The sequence below is a fragment of the Trachurus japonicus genome, chromosome 6 (genome assembly GCF_045865225.1).
Source record: "Trachurus japonicus isolate A0001 chromosome 6, Traja_1.0".
Classification (NCBI taxonomy): Eukaryota; Metazoa; Chordata; class Actinopteri; order Carangiformes; family Carangidae; genus Trachurus; species Trachurus japonicus.
The window spans coordinates 1,554,218-1,573,318 of record NC_140912.1 but is presented as its reverse complement, the minus strand read 5'-3'; the positions used below and the strand labels follow the sequence as shown (position 1 = coordinate 1,573,318).

Below are 19,101 nucleotides of genomic sequence, written 5' to 3'. Positions count from 1 at the left end.
TTAGGTTCATCCCACACAGGCTTTAGTTTACAGTATAATAATACTGGGGCATTAAAAACCCAGTGTGTATAAAAGATGGATTCTGCCGGCTCTCGGCTTTATGCCCACTATCCAGAACTCTCACTGATGTTTCGTGAGATGAAAATGAAATACAAAGTTTGTTGCTGTGCTTCGATACATTCACCAGGTCCCGTTCCAAACAACTCTTTATGTGGGGAGTATTCTTTAGGACTGTAAACTAAAACATGTTGAAGGTTATCTAAACCTAAAGCCATAGAATCTGTAACACATGAGCACATAATGTTTTTCGTTTTAAATCCACCTCCAACCCTGTCATAGGCGGACAACTTTATTTATTTGCATGGACTAGTGTATCAAAAGTAAGATATCTGCCTTAATATTTTCTGTTTAAATGAGAGGCTACAATTGAATTGGCAATGTCAGAATTTAAAAGTGGGGGTGTGCAACTGGGTGAGGAATCTGAATCAAAGTGATGTTAAAGTAGCTGCCGTCCCCAATGTATCCAGTTTGTAAATGGTCATGATCAGATCATTGAAAATGAGGTGCGTGGTCCCTGTGCTCATGTCTAGATTCAGACCTGGTTCATACAGTGTGTATCTGTCTTCATGAAACGTACTCCTGAACTGTAGAACATTAGTAGTTACAGTGAGTAGTTCAAGGAACATCCCTGACACTGATATGTTGCAAAACAGATATTCTCCAAAAATCATAATCATATAATAAACAGCCTCTGTGAGTGGATGGATGTTTGGGACAAGAAAAAGAAATTGTCTCCAAACAGCTTTAAAAACAAACAAAAAACAAAACAGAAATAAGCAATTCAGTCTGAATATCAGGCTAAATTAGGAAGGCATTAAAGTAGGATTTAAATCATCATGCAATAAAGGTTTTAAATTCAAAAATGTACAAAAAAATCCCCAATTAAAAATGCGCTTGCTGTGTCTTAATGGAGATTGATCACTTAACTATGTGTGTTGGTGTAGTCGAAACCTGGTTATATTGAGGAATATAAATCACTTAGGAAGGAAAAGTGAAAAGACAGAAACTACATGATGATAATTGATAATGTTCGTACGCCCGGCAGCAGGTGATGAAAATGTGGATTCGATATAATGTGCTGAAAGCTAACACGTCCATGAGTGACACAAACTAAAGTGTTGTTAAATGTGGAGCAAACACAATGAGGACTTCACATCCGCCTGCCCAATCTCTCATCCGTTCACTCACCTGCCTGACGCTGCTGCACCAAATCTTAAAGGTGCATCCAGACAGAAAACAAAGTGACTTTTAGAGGTGGCACAGTTGCATTTAAATGGATGCAGCTTCACCCTGTGGGATCGAGCTGAGAGTTTAACACGTTCAATGTTTCCAAAAAAAAGAAAAAAGAAAGTATAACCCTGCTTCCCCAGCAGTTTTCTGTATTGGTTTATCTTCAGATGAGAAAAAAAAACACGCCTGGAGCAAAGTGACAGGATGAAGTCCCTTAACTGAGATCAGACAGAGGATGAACTGTCAACACACACACACACACACACACACACAGACAGACACACTCTGAAGATGCACGGTTGGTGTGTATGTTGCTAACTAGCTACAGCTAATGTCTGTGTATTTACTGATCAGGGTAAACCACCCAGCTGTCAGAGACTCACATTAACCCAGTGGTCCCCAACCTTTTTTGGCTCATGACCCCATTTTGACATCACAAATTCCTGGCGACCCCACGATCATGTGACAAATTTGTGATTTTTATATGCTGCCTTTTGTTTGAACTCGATTTATATTTGAGGAAGTGAAAGTATAGAATACAGTTGTTTAAAGGTATATTATGTAGGAATTCCCCCCATCTAGCTGTGCGGTTGCATATCGGAACGTATTCTTGATGTTGCATTCACGTGAAATCGGGCAGACGTCAGACAGACAACAGACACTGCATGTAACAGGATAAACAAGCCTCTATGTAAACAAGTGGTCCGCCAGAACGAGGCAAAACAATACAGGCGTGACAATATGTTGTCATGGTGATGTCGTATTGTTTAACTGACTCACGTTTTTACCGTCTTTCTCTCGTTGAGTAAAATGACATTTACCGGCGACGGCCGTCTGCCTGACTGCACCTGAATGCAACACCAGTGCCTCCGTCCTTCCTCACACTACACAGTGGTGACAGTTCTAACAGGCGCTACCTGGAAAACTTTCTCCCCGAGCCGACAGCTCCGCTGAGTTTCTATGGTTACCTACGGTCACGCTGCCACTCAACGTAAAAAATGGCGATGCAACATGGCCGCCTCGGTTCGGTGCGTCGCCCACTTATGTATTTGTAACAACTTGTAACAACTCATTCTAAGGTACGAGAAAGCTTTCATTTGTATGCGGGTGTGATTCGACTTCAGTGAAATACGTATTTATGAAAGCAATATTTGATTTTTGCTAATAAAAAGCCAAATAAGTTACATACTGGGGCTTTAAGATTGTGTGTGGTGTTTTTAATCATAATTTTAAAAAGAATAATAATTAGTTTAAAAAAAAAGTTTTTTCTATCAATTACTAGACATTTCAGGTGACCCCTCTTGAATTTCAGGCGACCCCACGTGGGATCCCGACCCCAAGATTGAAAAACACTGCATTAACTGAACTCAGGAAGTCACAAATAAATTCAGACTTATTTTCAAATAAGTGAAGGTCGGCAGATCAAGATGTTGTTGTTGTTGTTGGACCACTGGGTGTCTGTGCAGTCTGTCAGCTGTTAGCTACCCATAGAAATAAGCACCAGCCGTGTGTGTTAATATTATTCCTCTTGCAGACTCTGATAGAGACGTTTTCCACAGGAGGCCACTTTCAGACCTCCAGTTCCTGATCTCAATGATGTCACAGAGCCCTCCCTTCTCTCCCTCCCAGGTGTGTCTTTTCTCCTCAGTGTAAGTCAGTGTGTGTGTGTGTGTGTTATTCAGACAGAGGAGGCTCAGTTCTTTGGTCTACTGGCTCTGCCTTCGCCGTGTGCTGTTGAGACGCCGCCTCTCTCCTCTCCTGTGTGCTCACTCTTAGATCCACTGCGCCTGGGCTCTTCTTCTTGTGGGACGCAGGGCTCACTTGGAGGTTTTTTTCTGGAGATTCTGACGCAGCCAGGATTGTGCTGGGGGTCTTGTCTTGGGGCGGTGGGGACACCAGCAGTTTTTCTAGAGTTTGGGCTGTGCTGGCGCTCTTCTTCTGAGCCGTGGGGGTTACAGGAGGCCTGGTCTCCAGAGCTTTACTGAGGGCTGCGACCGGACTGAAGAGTCGGGGTGCTGATGCTGTTTGATGAGCCTGAGCTGTGGAGGAGGGACAGCCTGAGCCTGGGCCTCCCTCTTCTCCTGGAGCAGGGCGCTTTGTATCCTTCAGCTCCTCCCTGTGGACAGACTCCCTCTTGTCTCCAGCCGTCTGTCTCCCTGTGTCACTGGCTGGGTGGATGAGGGACATGCAGAAAGGTGGATGAGTGTGTTGTAGGGATGCACATTTTGAATTTTTTTTCTGACCGATAACCGACGCTCGTTAACCGATGATTAACCGTTAACCAATATGATTACGACGCTGGTGCTGCATGTGTGTATTTAAGGGCAAAAAAAATAAAAAATAAAAAATTGATCGCTCCAATTTTTTTTTTTGCAGTTAAATACACACGTGCACTGCGACAGCTGATCAGTGTGCTCTGTCTCAGCGCTCATATGGAGGTTAGATCGTCCAATGTAGAACTATTTTTATACAAGGTGCAGCCAAACACCAGACTGAGGAACAGCAGAGCTCCTCTGACAGCTCCTCTGTGGACCTGCAGGAGACAGAGCTGCAGGTGAACAGGCTGGAGAGCAGGGACGTCCTCTTTTATTTATTTATTTATTTTCAGCGCCGTTGTTACAGGTGATTCACATCTATGTCTGTGTAGGCTACATTTATTGTCTGACCTTCCTTCACGGAGGCTGCTGCACAGTCCTCCTGTGTAACTTTTTGCTGCGAAATACTTCCGTGCAGACTTCCACGTGCCTTCAGTCATGGAAGTCTGCACGTGTCGACACGCCCCCATGAGTTGATGACATAGGGAGCTAATAAAAAAATAAATAACCGATAGTATTAATCGGTCAAAGTTCTTGTTATTGGTTAACGGTTAAACGGTTAATCATGTGCATCCCTAGTGTGTTGGATTGCCAAAAGACAACAAGAACAAAGTGAAAGAAAGACAGGAGGGACGTTGTGAACATGAGGCGATGAAGACCTCACCCCCCTGAGCTCTTTGTGCTTCCTCCCCACTGCATGGGTCTTCAGTGCAGGTGGGCAGGTCTCCTCTGTTGCCCCTGAAACGGATGGGTGACCTCTGTAGCACCGCCTTCAGCTCTGAGAGGGGCGGAGACAGACAAAGACAGGGTTCAGATTTAATACATGCATTCTAACTTTGTTTTTATATTTCATCTTCAGCGTCTGCAGGATGCGGTTACTTCATGTGGAAGCCTCACCCTGCGTCATGGCCAGAGTGTCTTCATGCACAGACACGGCTCTGCGCTGTGGAGGGGGCTTCATGTGATGTCGTGGCTGAGGAAGACTCTCTGAAACACACACACATATTCACACACAGGGTTTTAAATTAATAAAAAAAATGTGTTAACACTTAATTTGATGCTTATCTCTATAACACATTACAACCATACTTATAATGAGTTATAATGCAGTTATAGCACTGTATAACTACAATTATAAACGTTCATAAATAACCCTAACCCCACATCGATAATGCATTATAAATATAGTTATAATGTGTTATAATTGTCTTATAATCGTGTATAACTATCATTATAAACACTCATAAATGATCATAAGGCTTTAATTCACAACGCATCATAGCACATTTTATAATGGCTTACAAGGTCAAGTATTATAAAAGAGTTATAATGTTCTATAATGTGTTATGGTTATTGTTGTAATGAGAGTTATACACATTTATAAGCCATAACACACTATAAAGCATTTTATCATGACTTATAAGGTCAGATATTATAATACGTTATAATTGTTAGTAACTCTCTGACAATGCCCACATCGATGATGCATTATAAATATAGTTATAATGTAAGCCTGTAAAGCCTTATGATGTTTATGTGTTTATAATTATAGACGTTTATAAGCCAATTATAACACATTTATACACAACTATACTTATAATGCATTGTCAATGTGGGCATTGACAATGCGAAACACAGCGAAACACTAACAATTATAACGTATTATAATAACTGACCTTATAAGTCATGATAAAATATTTTATAGTGTGTTATGATTATTGTTATAAAGCAATGTTGTTTATAGCTATAGTTATACAGTTCTATAACTGCATTATAACTCATTATAAGTATGGTTATAATGTGTTATAGAGATAGGCGTCAAATAAAGTGTTACCAAAAAGTTTAAATCTTAGATGCACTGACTTGAATTTTTTTTGTAAATGCAAACGTGTGACTTGATAAATCTACTAACTTTTAATACTAATGAATGTATCAATTAATAAGGTGTGATTAAGACAGACAGAAGAAAACAGACCTGAAATGACAGACTGTATTTTTGTGACTCATATGTGACTTTGATGACTCATGTTACATGTGGGTGATAAAGCCACAGAGACGTTAAGTGAGTGGGTTCGTTAGCACACGGAGGGGCGGATTACCACCAATCAACATCTGCTGCTAAACCCCCCCCCCCCCCCACTCCTTTTAAACGCATCACACAGACCAACACCTGATGTCACATAAACTCTGATAATCTATCAGCCAGTCCTATCCTGGATCAATTCTGTGATTAAGACGGGGTGAGTGTGCCGTACCGTCTGTCACTGATTGTGCTTTCTCAGAGCGGTCCGGTGCACTGGGACCCCTCCGTGGAGACGGGACCGGAGGAACCAGCTCTCTCCTGGGGGACAGAGCTGAGGCGGCGCTCTGAGAAGCCTCCTGGCTTCCATTCTGTGGATGCAGATCAGAAGTTTCCGCTGTGTCATGACCGGTTTTGGGAAAGTTTCTTTTGAAATGTAACATGTTCACACGGCAGCAGTAACTAAATACAACAAACACAGTAATCACACACACACATTGGCCAACACTCAAACAGATTACTTATTGATTATGAATTATTTAATGAATTACTATATAATGGCACTGTTCTAATTACCTTATGAAAGTATAAACATTTAATCAGTCTGTGACAACTTTTCAGGATAATTCATTCAATCAGTTGTGTCCTGTGGAAATCTCACAACCTTAACAAACTCCTATTCATATTTAATGAAAACAAACCACTTAATGAAGTTAGTGAGAATTATTAGATGTGTTAGAGCTATTCTGCCCTACAAAGGCAAAGTGCAGTATCTGTAAAAATGCCAACTAACTAAGTCTATAATTGATTAGATAAAGGTGGACTGAATTAAGTGTATTTTGTAGTTTGTCTTTCTGACCAATTTTGACCGTTTTATGGCAGATACTGCACCTTGGCTTGGTATTAGCTACAGATACGGCACTTTGCCTTGGTTTTTACTCCAATGGAATTATAGAGTAATGATAGAATGTAGGGAGTACAGTTCTTTGCAGATACTGCGCTTTGCCTTGGTTTCACAGTGCTTTTTTGGATGGACAGCAAAATAAAAAGCCCAATAACTCTAAATTTTAGCAGTAGCAATATCAAATTCTACCAGATTGAAGAGAATATGCCACACTTTTGATTGGTCAAAAACAAATTGAAAAAATGCAGATACTGTACTTTGCCTTTGTAGGGCAGAATTAGTTTATTTGCTGTTGAGTTGCATTGAACAGTTTCTAATGTTTACTCTGCTCTGTGATGGGAAAATATTAGAATCAAGACTGAAGTAATAAAATGGCAGCAGAGTATATTTCATTAGAAATTCTTCTTTATTTCTTTCTGTGGTCCTGGGTTACAGTACCTGTGCTGGAGTCTCCCCCGGCCGGCCGTCATGTGTGTGTGCTCTGAGCTGGACTCTCTCTGCTGAGCTGCTGGCAGGAGGAGCAGAGGACGGGCGAGCTCCTCCCCCTGCAGGAGCAGCTGGTGTGGGGAGAGGAGGCTTGGCGGCGATAGCAGGTTTGGGCGGCAGGGGGCCAACGGGGCGGTCGGGGAGCGTGGGCTTCGGGTAGAGGGGAGGGTCCGGTCGGAAGGGGTCCAGGGCTCTGATGGGATGCCTTGGGTCTGCTGAGAGGAGAGGGTGACAAGGACGGTTTAAGCGACCGGTGCACAGGACGACAGTGTGTTGTAAATGGCAGGGTAACACTTTCTATGAAGACCACATCTATAGTGCATTATGAGCGCATTCATAGTGAATTATAATGCTCATCATAATCAATCATAATGCACTATGACTACATTCATAAACACACACTGCACTTGAAAATAAGAATTTTGTTCTAAAAAAAAAACACTATATCAACTGTTATGAATAACTATAAATCTAGTTTATAATGACTGACAAGTGTCTTATGAGTGCTCTTGACTGGTTATAATCTACAGGCTGACTGATGGGGCTTATAATACATTATGACTACTTATACCCCTCTATACACATACCTAACAATCAACTGTTATAACACATTTGCATGCATTTAAAAGAATCTATGATTTCAGGTAATCTCAGAGTGCACAAGCTTTGATATTCATCTCTCGATGAGTTATTGTCATTTCAAGGAGGTTGAAACCTGTCTTTAATGTCATATTCCTAAGCAGACAAATCTTAATATAATTATATTTTGGTATCTGACATAATGACTTATGATGCATCATAGATTCTTTTAAATGTATGCAAATGTGTTGCTTAACACCCACAATGAAACATTATGGTGAGGTATGCTGCATTATAGATGCATCCATATGAACTTCACTTTACTTAAAGCATACATTGATAACTTATGATCCTTCATGGAGTATTATAGCATCTTATGAGTCCTTATAACAGTTGATTGTTAGGTGTGTGTGTAGAGGGGTATAAGTAGTCACAATGGATTATAAGCCCCATCAGTCAGCCTGTAGTTTATAACCGGTCAAGAGCACTCATAAGACACTTGGATTTATAAATCATTATAAGCTAGATTTATAGTTATTCATAACAGTTGATAGAGTGTTTTACGTGTGTTTATGAATGTAGTCATAGTGCATTATGATTGATTATGATGAGCATTATAATTCACTATGAGTGCGCTCATAAAAAGTGTTACCGAAGAGGGTTGTTATAGTAAATATGAACGTGGTTGCTAATGCTGCTACCTGATGAAGTGGACATGGTTCTGGGCTTCATGTAAGTGGGAGGTGGTTCAGGTTTGTCCAGGATAGCACCTGAGGGACAGAGACAGAGGTACAGCTTAAATTCAAGCTTCACATAATGACAACAATGTGAGGACTGTCACACAGCTGTTAGTGTGTGACAGTATCTGAGCAAATGTTGGTGATGTAGGCACAACTGAAGGAATTTGTTGTCTATCACTGCAGCGTCAAAGTCAGACACAGTAGAAACTGGACATGATGAGCAGGCTTAAAGTGACCTGTCATTTCATAACGCTTTTGAACAACCTCTTTTAAACACACAGTTATTGATATTTTATGCATTTTCACACTGTTTATTTGTGTTAATGTGTCTGTGTGTTAAATACAAATCAACATGTAGAACAGATATACACACATTTTTGATTCACAAATAAGAAATTGATTCTGTGTCTGTTGTGTAACCATTGATCTGAAACAAATATATAAGATACATTTTTATTTGTGGAATTTGTTTGTATATTTGAAAATTGTTTTAAATTTGAAATATATGTTTGTGAGTTGCTAGCGCACACACACACACACACACACACTCACCTTCAGAATTGGCCTTTCTCAGCTCCTCGTCTTTATTCTACAACAAACACATTGGCCAATGTTAAACTAACACAACACACAAAAGCAACAAAAGCACAGAAAGCTCTTCACTACCTAATGACGCACTCACAAGCAAAACATGTGTAATGTGACGCTGGTGCACTCATGTACTGACGTCTGAAGAAAATACCACATCACACCTCTTGACTCAGAGCATTAACGGATTATACATTTTCCACCATGAATAAACACTGATCTTAAAGGTATAATATGTAGGAATTCCCCCCATCTAGCTGTGCGGTTGCATATCGGAACGTATTCTTGATGTTGCATTCACGTGAAATGGGGCAGACGTCAGACAGACAACAGACGCTGCATGTAACAGGATAAACAAGCGTCTATGTAAACAAGTGGTCCGCCAGCACGAGGCAAAACAATACAGGCGTGAGTCGTATTGTTTACCTGACCCACGTTTTACCGTCTTTCTCTCGTCCAGCAAAATGACATCCGGTTGGTTTGCCGACGGCCGTCTGCCTGACTGCACCTGAATGCAACACCATTGCCTCCGTCCTTCCTCACACTACACAGTGGTGACAGTTTTAACAGGCCGAGCCGACAGCGCCGCTGAGTTTCTATGGTTACCTACGGTCACGCTGCCATGGCGATGCAACATGGCCGCCTCGGTTCGGTGCGTCGCTCCTTATGTATTTGTAATGACTTGTAACAACTCATTCTAAGGTACCAGAAAGCTTTCATTTGTATGCGGGTGTGATTCCACTTAAGTGAAATACGTATTTATGAAAGCAATATTTGATTTTTGCTAATAAAAAGCCAAATAAGTTACATACTGGGGCTTTAAAGTAGTAACACAGGAGTAATTACAGGAGGACAACATGTTGAGGATAGTTCTTCTTTATTACACCTGTAGTCCTTTATTACAATCTCTTCTCTGTGTTGATGTCGAAGCCCAGGCTGGACCAACAGGGGAGCATACGTCATTCTGACCGTTCAAACGTCCGACCGCTCATTTCTCTGACTACCCATTAATCCAAGTTATTCTACAGTGTTATGGTTAGGTTTAGGGTTAGATTTACTTAAATCGGAGAAATGGGAGGTCGGACTAATGGACGCAAAAATAAAGAAATATATGGCCGGAGAAATTGGAAGTCATGTCGGAGAAATAGGTAGTGGGACAGTCGTCATGCGCCCGGACCAACATTAACCTGACAACCTGTGTGAAGTGTATGTGTTCACTCACACACATGCACGCTCATCCTACCTGGCTGGCCTTGGTCTCAGCAGGTGGAGTCTTGGCCACGCCCATCCTGTGCAGCATCACCTGAAGCCTCTGTTCGAAGCTGGATGTGCTCTCAGACACATGTTTCTGGAAGACAGTGTGTAACACACAAACACACACACAGACATGGCATAAAAGTGTAAAAAAAAAAAATACGGTGACCATCATCAGGTTAAGATTACATCATCAAACTCTCCATCCAGCAGCCAAGGCCTGAGCTGCTGCACTCACACATTTACAGATACAGACTTTGTAAACTCTCATCTCTCACTCTTTCCTGATTTGGATCCTGTTCAATCCTCAGTCTAGACTTCAAGGACAGTTTCTGTGCTTTTCATGTTGTACCTTTTTATTACTATTTAACTGTATTAATAACATTAACAACAACACTCCAGATTTCTGAATGTGTCTCTTTCTTGCCTCAGAGCAGCTACGTGACTACAACAGGACTGGGGCAACACAGATTCATCAATAATTAAAGTATGGAGAAAAGAATAAATCATATAATATCCAAACACTAAACTAAAATAAAGACACGGTGACAAAATGATTTTCAATTAAATGACAATTTGTGGTCTGGTGGGTGTGACAGGCGAAGGAAGCTGCATTTAGAAATATACAGTATATCAGTCCTATTGAGTTATTTTGGACCAGCCCAGACCAGACCACCTAACCCCCCCGGCTGCTGTGCTCTCATGGGACCTCAGTAAGCAGCCTGTTTATGCAAACATAGAGGTGAGTAGAGACAGTGTGTGTGTGTGTGTGTGTGTTCAGAGCCTGGCAGGAGGTTACCCTCCCTGTTGTCTCTGTTAGAGGAGAATAGTCAGACTGGATGGAGCTGATAGAGAGGCAACAGTAATCCACACATTACAACTACAGGTCTGCAGAGGAACATCTCTGAAGGCACAACACGGTGAACCTTGTAGCAGATGGGCTGCAGCAGCAGACCATCGCAGCAGGTGTCAGTCCTGTCAGCTAACAACAGGAAACTGAGGCTACGATTCACACGAGCACCGACACTAGACAGCAGAGGAAGGAGAAACGCTGCCTGGTCTGATGAGTCTCAGTTTGTCTGTTGTTTTTCTTTTGTTGTTGTTGTAAAGAGACCTTGGGTTGGGTCTCATGAAAGGTGCTATAAAAATTAAAGTTATTATTACTATTATTAAGAATTATTAATTGAAGGGATAGTTCACCCAAAATTGAAATTTCAGAGAAGTTTCAGAGTTATCCGTGGCTTCTCTGAGTTACAGGGGGTCTCGGCGTCTTGTATTGATGGATATTACATACGAGCAGCATGGAGGTATTTGGATGTTTTTTGGTGTGTATTTTTGTTACGAAGACAGTTGGTATCCACTTGCAACCGTTATACGGACATGCACTGCTACGCCGAGACCCCCTGTAACTCAGAGAAGCCACGGAGGACTCTGAAACTTCTCCCAGCCCTTAGTCGACATGAGGGTGAGTAGATAATGAGTGAAATTTCAATTTTGGGTGAACTATCCCTTTAATTGGAGATCTGTACCTAATAATAGTGTAGTTGAGCGGTTGTCATTCACATAGAGGAATCACCGGAGGCCTTTCAATATAACACATTTAAACTTAAACTTACTGTTTAACGTTATATTGACTTCATGATTCTGAGTTTAATATGACTTGACAGTTCTTTGCTTTAGTGCGTCTTCATTTGTCCAAAAACAGGAAAAGACGTAAAAGGAGGAGTGGAGTAGTAAAAAAGCAACTCCAGGTGTCCAGTTGCTTTTTTACTACAACTCCACAAGAATAAGATGACCTGGATGACTGAGAACCTTCACGGACGTAAAAGGAGGAGGATAACCAGACTGGGAGCCAACATGGTGCTGGTACAGTCTTACACTGTGTCCATTGACTTGTCAGCTGAACAAAGCAGCATTTTCTTTAGAGAAAATCATTTTCAATTGCTGAAGTTAAACTCAACACCTGTGATGGGCTAATACCAACCAATTACCAAATAACAGCGTCTGTTATTAGGCTGTTAGTTTGATTGTGTTGATGTTTATCATGGTGCCTGGATTATAATGTCTCACATTATGTAATCTGCATCAGACACACTCCCACAGCGTGAAAGCTGTCACAACAAAAGTCTTTTTAAACCTCTGTTGCTGAGTTAGAGGGCGAGCTCTCCCTCCACATGTGTTTTTACTCATTTTGGCTGATCAGACCTCTGCTCAGGTTGATGGTGGACACAACTTTGCTGGAACATGAGAAAGGTCTCTGGAGATCCATATACAACAATCTAACAGGAAGTCTTCATTCAAATACCATCTAAGAAAGCACTATTTAACAGCTGAGCAATAATCCAGTCTGGCAAGTATAACATCTTATTCCTGTTTCGTCCCTGTCTGTTTTGTTCCTGTTAAATGAATGACTGATATTAAGACTTCTACCAACTTGTTTAAATGCAATCAAATGTAAGGCGTAAAATGTATGATTTCACAGTACCAATGTGCAGTTGTTAGTATTACTGCAAACATGACATATTAAAGGGACAACAAGGAGTTTGTATTTGGTTATATAAAAGTCTCATATCAATGTGGATGAATCTACGTTACCCACACTTGTTAATGGCTCCATTTTAGATAAATATATCGTTTTGTCTTTATTGTTATTTTGTTATTATTATTATATTATTTCGGTTTCGTGGACGCTGCCTGGTGGGTCATGAGAATAACGCCGTTTATGGACGGAACTACGACGGCATCTGATCGTCTTCAAACCTCCGACTTTCATTCTTGATGAATGAAAACATTCTTGGCAAAACGTCCGTCTTGCGCCGGTCCAAGAATTTCGGAGGCTCATGGTAAATGTAGTGTGAAAACACTTCGCTTTCCAAAACTCGTTGTCCCTTTAAGATGTCTATTTGACTGACGTGATATTGAAAATATGATCTGTTTTTTTTTCTCTCTCTTTTCGATGTAAGATTCTTCGGACCCCAGGAAGACTAGCTTGTGCCATTGGCATCAGCTAATGGGGATCCTTTTAAATAAATAAATAAATACATCTTAACTAATTAGACAGATGTGAATGATATGATGCTGAAAGCCTGGTACTTAGTGGTTCTCTCTCTCTCTCTCTCTCTCTCCCCTAACCCTCTGTGTGTAACTGTGTGTGAGTGTGTGTTCATTGTGGCGTCAGACTGACCTTACTGTGTGCGTTATCCTTGTCTTCAGACTCTGGGCCGGTCAGCAGTATGAGACTCTGACTCTTGCCCTCCCTCAGAGACCGTTTAGTCACATTCAGTCTCCTCTCACCATAGGGAGTCCCTCCCAGCTTCATGGGCGCTCCGCTCCACTCCGGCTCCGTTAGGGGGGAGGTGACCACCACCGGGCTGGGGCTGCGACCCGGCAGCGCCGGAGCCGCCTCTTCCTCCAGGTTGGAGAGCGTGGCGGTAACGGAGTCGGGGCTTGTGGTGACGGTGGGGCAGGGGGGTGTGGTCTCACTGGGAGGTGTTGTTGTCATGGTTAATGCATTGGCGGGCGCCATCGCTTCCCTTGCATGGGCTGCAAGGTGGTCGTTGGTGGCAACGGTTCCTTCTGTGGTGGCGGCATCATTAGAAACGTTAGCATCCTCCACTGACCTTGCCCCTCTCTCCTTCTCTCTCTCCTTGTCCCTCTCCCTCTCTCTCTCCCTTTCTTTGGCCTCCCGGAGGGGTCGGATAAGGTCTGCAATGGAGGTCCTTTTGACCTTCACCCCCTCTCCTCCTCCTCCTCCTCCTCCTCCTCCTCCCTCTCCCCCTCCGGCCTTGGTGGCTCGGCCGGCGCGAGCCCTCTTGAAGGCAAAGAAGTCGCCAAACTTTTTCTTGATGTTTTTGGTGGGAAGTGTGGTGGTGGTGGTGGTGGTGGTGGTGGTGGTGACAGAGGAAGGGGCGGGGGGAGTGGAGGATGTGGAGAGAGGTGGATCAGTGGATGTGAGGGATGTGTCAGTAGATGGGACAGAGGAAGAGGTGACAGTGGTGGTGGTGGTAGAGGAGGTGATATTCTCAGACGAGGAGGAAAATGGGGTTGAGGCAGAGGGGGTGGAGCTTGACTCTGAGGGAGTGGCTTGGGCAGGGTTTGACTCCTCCCACCGGCCTTTTCTGCAGCAGGGAGACAGCAGAAAGAGCAACAGACAAGAAGAGACACTCAGTACTACAGCTACTGCTACAGGACTCAAGACACATGCTCAGTTCAGGTACACAACGACAGAGGTCATGCAAACAGCCCACAGACAGCAGACATCTCTCACTGGCTCCCACTAGAGGCCTGGTCAGTCTGTCAGTGTGTCAACCTACACATTTGTTCTGGATGTTGAATAATCATTTGGATTACCTCAGGCACCGTCAGGTCAAACATTTTGGTTCATCCAGAATTAGGCAGAAATATGAACTCTGCCCACATGGCATCTATAAATCCAAACGTCTGTGGTATTTGTTGAGTTTATTCACACTTTAAACCAGTGGTTCCCAAACTTTTTTGGCTCCTGACCCCATTTTGACCCATCACAAATTTCTGGTGACCCCGCGATCACGGCCGTCAATCAAGATGAGCCAGCTTTTATATGCTGCATTTTTATTTGAACTCGATTTATATTCAAAGTAGCCTATAGTATACAGTTGTTTAAGATTGTGCGTGGTGTTTTTAATCATAATTTAAAAAAGAATAATAATTAGTTAAAGGGACAACGAGGAGTTTTGGAAAAGCGAAGCGTTTTCACACTACATTTATGAGCCTCCGCGCGCACCGTGAAATTCTTTGACCGGCGCAAGACAGACTCATGTTTTCATTCATCAAGAATTTAAGTCAGTGGTTTGAAGACGATCACATACCGTCGTAGTTCCGACCATAAACGGCGATTCAGCTGCGTTATTCTCATGACTCGCCACGAAACCGAAAGTTAAGAAATGCTGGTCGGCTCGACCAGCATTTCCGCCACCACTAATAATAACAAAATAACAATAGAGACAAAACGATATATTTATCTAAAATGGGCCCATTAACAAGTGTGGGTAACGTAGATTCATCCACATTAACGTGATACTTTTTTATAACCAAATAGAAACTCCTCGTTGTCCCTTTAAAAAAATATTTTTATCAGTGATGGTTTTTTTCAATTACAAGTAATTTCAGGCGACCTCATTTGAATTCCAGGCGACCTCCCGTGGGGTCCTGACCCCAAGGTTGAAAACACTGCTTTAAACTGACCCAACTCGCTGGATTTCAGTAATTTGAAAAAGCAGTGACCTGTACTGACTTCTCAGCGCCCAGACCAGCCGTGTTGTCTGTCTCAATGAACCAAAACACATTAAAATTGCTCTGGGACGTGATGCAATTTTGGCTCAAATGAACCAAAAGTAGCAACACAGTTTCTCTATCCATGAACACAGCTGCTGCCTGCACTGGTCGGTGCTATGGGATCATGTATTGAGCTGCCAACTGCTTTTGGTTTGTGTCTGGGGAAGACAAGGGGTGAGGATGAAAATGTAAAATGGAAGCTAACATCAGCGGATAGTGATTCTCTTCATACTACATGGAATTCCATTTGAACTAAGCTGTCACACTTCTCTGCCAGGTCAGGTCAACCTGCATTAACGACCATGAGAGATGTGAGCTTAGTGTGCTGCAGACAGGAAGTGTGTTCACAGCTACATAGCTGTGTATGCATCATGCACGGGTTGTTTTCTGTCAGTAACTGATGCCTTGTATTTGTCTGCTGCCCATTTAGTCTGAGCTTTAAAGGGATAGTTCACCCAAAATTCAAATTTCACTCATTATCTACTCACCCTCATGTCAACTAAGAGCTGTGAGAATTTTCAGAGTCCTCCACGCCTTCTCTGAGTTACGGGGGGGTCCGTGCAGCAATATATGTCCATATAATTGTTGTGAATGGATACCAACTTTCTTCGTTCAAAAAGACACACCAAAAAACATCCAAATACCTGTAATGTCCCTCTTGTATTGAAGCCCCGACATGAGAAATTGTTCCGAAAAAAAATGAAATAAGTCTATATTTTAAGCTTGTTTGTAGCGGAAGCTCCCAGTGTCTCGGTTCACTGCTCTTCCTGTGTCAGTGCAAATCTCGCGTGATTTGCACTGACCGGCGGAACAATTTCTCATGTCGGGGCTTCAATACAAGAGGGACATTACAGACGAGCAGTATGGAGGTATTTGGATGCTTTTTGGTGTGTCTTTTTGGACGAAGAAAGTTGGTATCCATTCACAACCATTATATGGACAAATACTGCTGCACGGACCCCCCTGTAACTCAGAGAAGGCACGGAGGACTCTGAAAATTCTCACAGCTCTTAGTCGACATGAGGGTGAGTAGATAATGAGTGAAATTTGAATTTTGGGTGAACTATCCCTTTAAAGAACTGCTGGACAGATATATGAAAAATTAAGGGAAACCTCATCATAATGTGTGTCAGTGAGCTGTTGTTCCTTCATGAGTCTCCAGAGCAGCCATAGTGCAATTCATAGTCATTACAGTTTTTCTCAATCGTTTGGTTCATTTTTTGGAAACAGTCGCTGACCTGCAGTGCAAGTGCAACCCACATTGACGCACACTGGTGTTTGTTGCTGCACTGCGCCGCTCCACGTCATCGTTCCATTTCCAGCCGCGCTGCCCCTATATTTTTTCCCTTTAGCCCCCCGTTCAGCACCCAAATCGCTTGTTCTCTTGACATGCCGTAGCGTGACACTTGCTGGAGGCAGCAGTTGAAGCACGGTGTGCAATTGCCACAACAGTTTCATGGTTCGCCAAAACTCGATTGCATGTTTTGCTAAAGGTTATAAGTCACTCAAACCATTTCATTTACATTTCAAAATCTTGTTTGTTGTTTTTGTCAGTTAATTGGCCAGTGCCACCAAAATGAAAAGTTGTTATCGTTTGAATGTAGATGCTTTTTCACCATGACGGTCAGAAATTATAGTATGATTATAACCGAATACAAAACAACTTTTTAGGTCTGGCCAGAGATTTTTGTCATCACATCTGATACATTTCCTTGTACAACAGAGGCTTAGCTTTATACCACATTAGAAGAAGAATGTGCTGTTTTACTGTGAACTTAGATTGACCTAAGAGAGGGAGAGAGATGAGAGAGAGAGGGCAGACTAGTAACATGATTTTTTAAAGCAGAGGGTTTGCAGCTGCTTTTTCCAGGAGCAGACTAGCAACGCTCATAAATACAGCTGCAGAGAATGAGAAAAACTCACAAACAGATAAGGTGAGAAACTTCAAATGACTTCTACGTGCAATATGATAACATCCCTCTTTATCACCAGGAAGTCATCTACAAGAAACAATGGTCATGTGAGTTTTCAGGGTTTTGTCTGTACTTAACCTACAGTACATCATGCGATATCTTGACCACCGATGCCCAGACTCCCATACTGACGGTGGTACCAGCCAATTAAAGGTACATTGTGTAGGAATTGCTCCCATCTAGCGTTGTGGTTGTATACCACAAGCAACTCAATCATATTTTTCATGCTGCATTCACGTGAAATTGGGCAGACGGCAGACGGACGACAGCCGCTGCACGTAACGGCATAAACAAGCCTCTATGTAAACAAGTGGTCCGTCAGCACGAGGCAAAACAATACACGTGACAATATGTTGTCATGGCGATGTTGTATGTTTTACCGGCTTTCCTTCGACTTCTGTGACTAAAATGACATCTGGTTTGTTACCGACGGCCGTCTGCCTGACTGCAGGTGAATGCAGCATCAGTGTAACGCTCCATTCCTCCTCACTGCGTTACCACGGTGACTTTTCACAGACGCCACCTCGACCTGAGCCGACAGCTCCGGTGTCTCCGCTGAGTTTCCGTGGTTTCCTACCGTCACGCTGCCACTGAACGTAAAAACATGGAGACACCACATGGCAGCAGCACCGAGCTTACCCGCTCCATGTAGATATGAATGATATGAACGGCTAATTCAGAGCTGAAAGGAACACTTCAGTTTGTTGATGGGGGCATTACTGATGAATGAAAAACAGACATTTGAACCAAATAATCAATTTTTGTGAATAGGAGAAGTTACACAATGTCCCTTTAAAGCTGCAAGCAGCGTTGGTGGCAGTTGGCAGCCCGTCAACACAGCTGCATGTCAAAGCCACCACTGGACGCTGCACTGGCAAACGATGTCAAGGCTGCTTCTCAAAAAGAGACTAAACGAGTGAGAAAAACTGTAAGTTACATTCACTGATGAGGATCATGACATTTGGTGGGAAAGTCCTGGAAAAAACCAGTAAAGGAGCATTTGGATTAAGATTATTCTGTCACTCAGCAAGCGAACTGCTGTTAGCTGCAGCTAATGCAGCTTTGGTGCTGACTGGACATGACATCTAGAGGACAGATGCATCAGTGACTCCGATATCAGAGAGCAAAGGAGTCCAGAACAACAATTCAGAGAGGTGATTCATACATGACTTCACATGTCATGTCACACACACACACACTACACACACACGCTACCATACCATGTGTGAGAGTATGGTTAGTGTGATGATACATATGACAGAAAGCACACATTGTCTCTCCAGCAGCCTCTCATATGAATACAATATGCGGCTCACGCACAAATACAAACACACTAATCATTTGTTCAATGAACCGACACAGTGAACTGAGGAAACACAGACAGGGAGAGTGTGTTTCTGTGGTGTTATCCCCACTGAACACTACAAAACATCCAGCATGCAGTCTACAGAGACAGTTACGAGACTGACATCACAAATGCGTCTATTACATAACAACGCAGTCTTGTTTAAGCAGTTATCATCGGTTTTCAGGAGAGGTTTAGCTTCTGCTTTCTTAAAAATGCACAAAAGATAGTAGAAACTCTCTATTCAGTCAGCAGTTAAGAGAAAAAGCAACTCCTCATTATAATGAATGGAAG

At 42.6% G+C, this 19,101-nt stretch overlaps 1 protein-coding gene across 3 annotated transcripts in view; it reads right to left on the bottom strand.

Annotated features, from left to right (window-relative positions):
• Window positions 1–2,695: 2,695 nt before the first annotated feature.
• The window catches only part of carmil2 (capping protein regulator and myosin 1 linker 2), a 68,642-nt gene continuing 52,236 nt past the window's right edge, over window positions 2,696–19,101 (bottom strand). The window contains exons 33-41 of one of the 3 annotated variants that reach the window (XM_085778244.1): window positions 13,361–14,294; window positions 10,166–10,270; window positions 8,887–8,923; window positions 8,296–8,364; window positions 6,968–7,227; window positions 5,861–5,996; window positions 4,503–4,592; window positions 4,270–4,383; window positions 2,696–3,458 (exon numbers count right to left, since the gene is read on the bottom strand). In XM_085778244.1, the coding sequence (XP_085634370.1) occupies window positions 2,965–3,458; window positions 4,270–4,383; window positions 4,503–4,592; window positions 5,861–5,996; window positions 6,968–7,227; window positions 8,296–8,364; window positions 8,887–8,923; window positions 10,166–10,270; window positions 13,361–14,294 (2,239 nt within the window). In that variant the 3' untranslated portion in view covers window positions 2,696–2,964. Of the gene's footprint in view, window positions 3,459–4,269; window positions 4,384–4,502; window positions 4,593–5,860; window positions 5,997–6,967; window positions 7,231–8,295; window positions 8,365–8,886; window positions 8,924–10,165; window positions 10,271–13,360; window positions 14,295–19,101 lie in introns of all 3 variants that reach the window. The other 2 variants (XM_085778243.1, XM_085778245.1) reach the window with 2 other exon arrangements.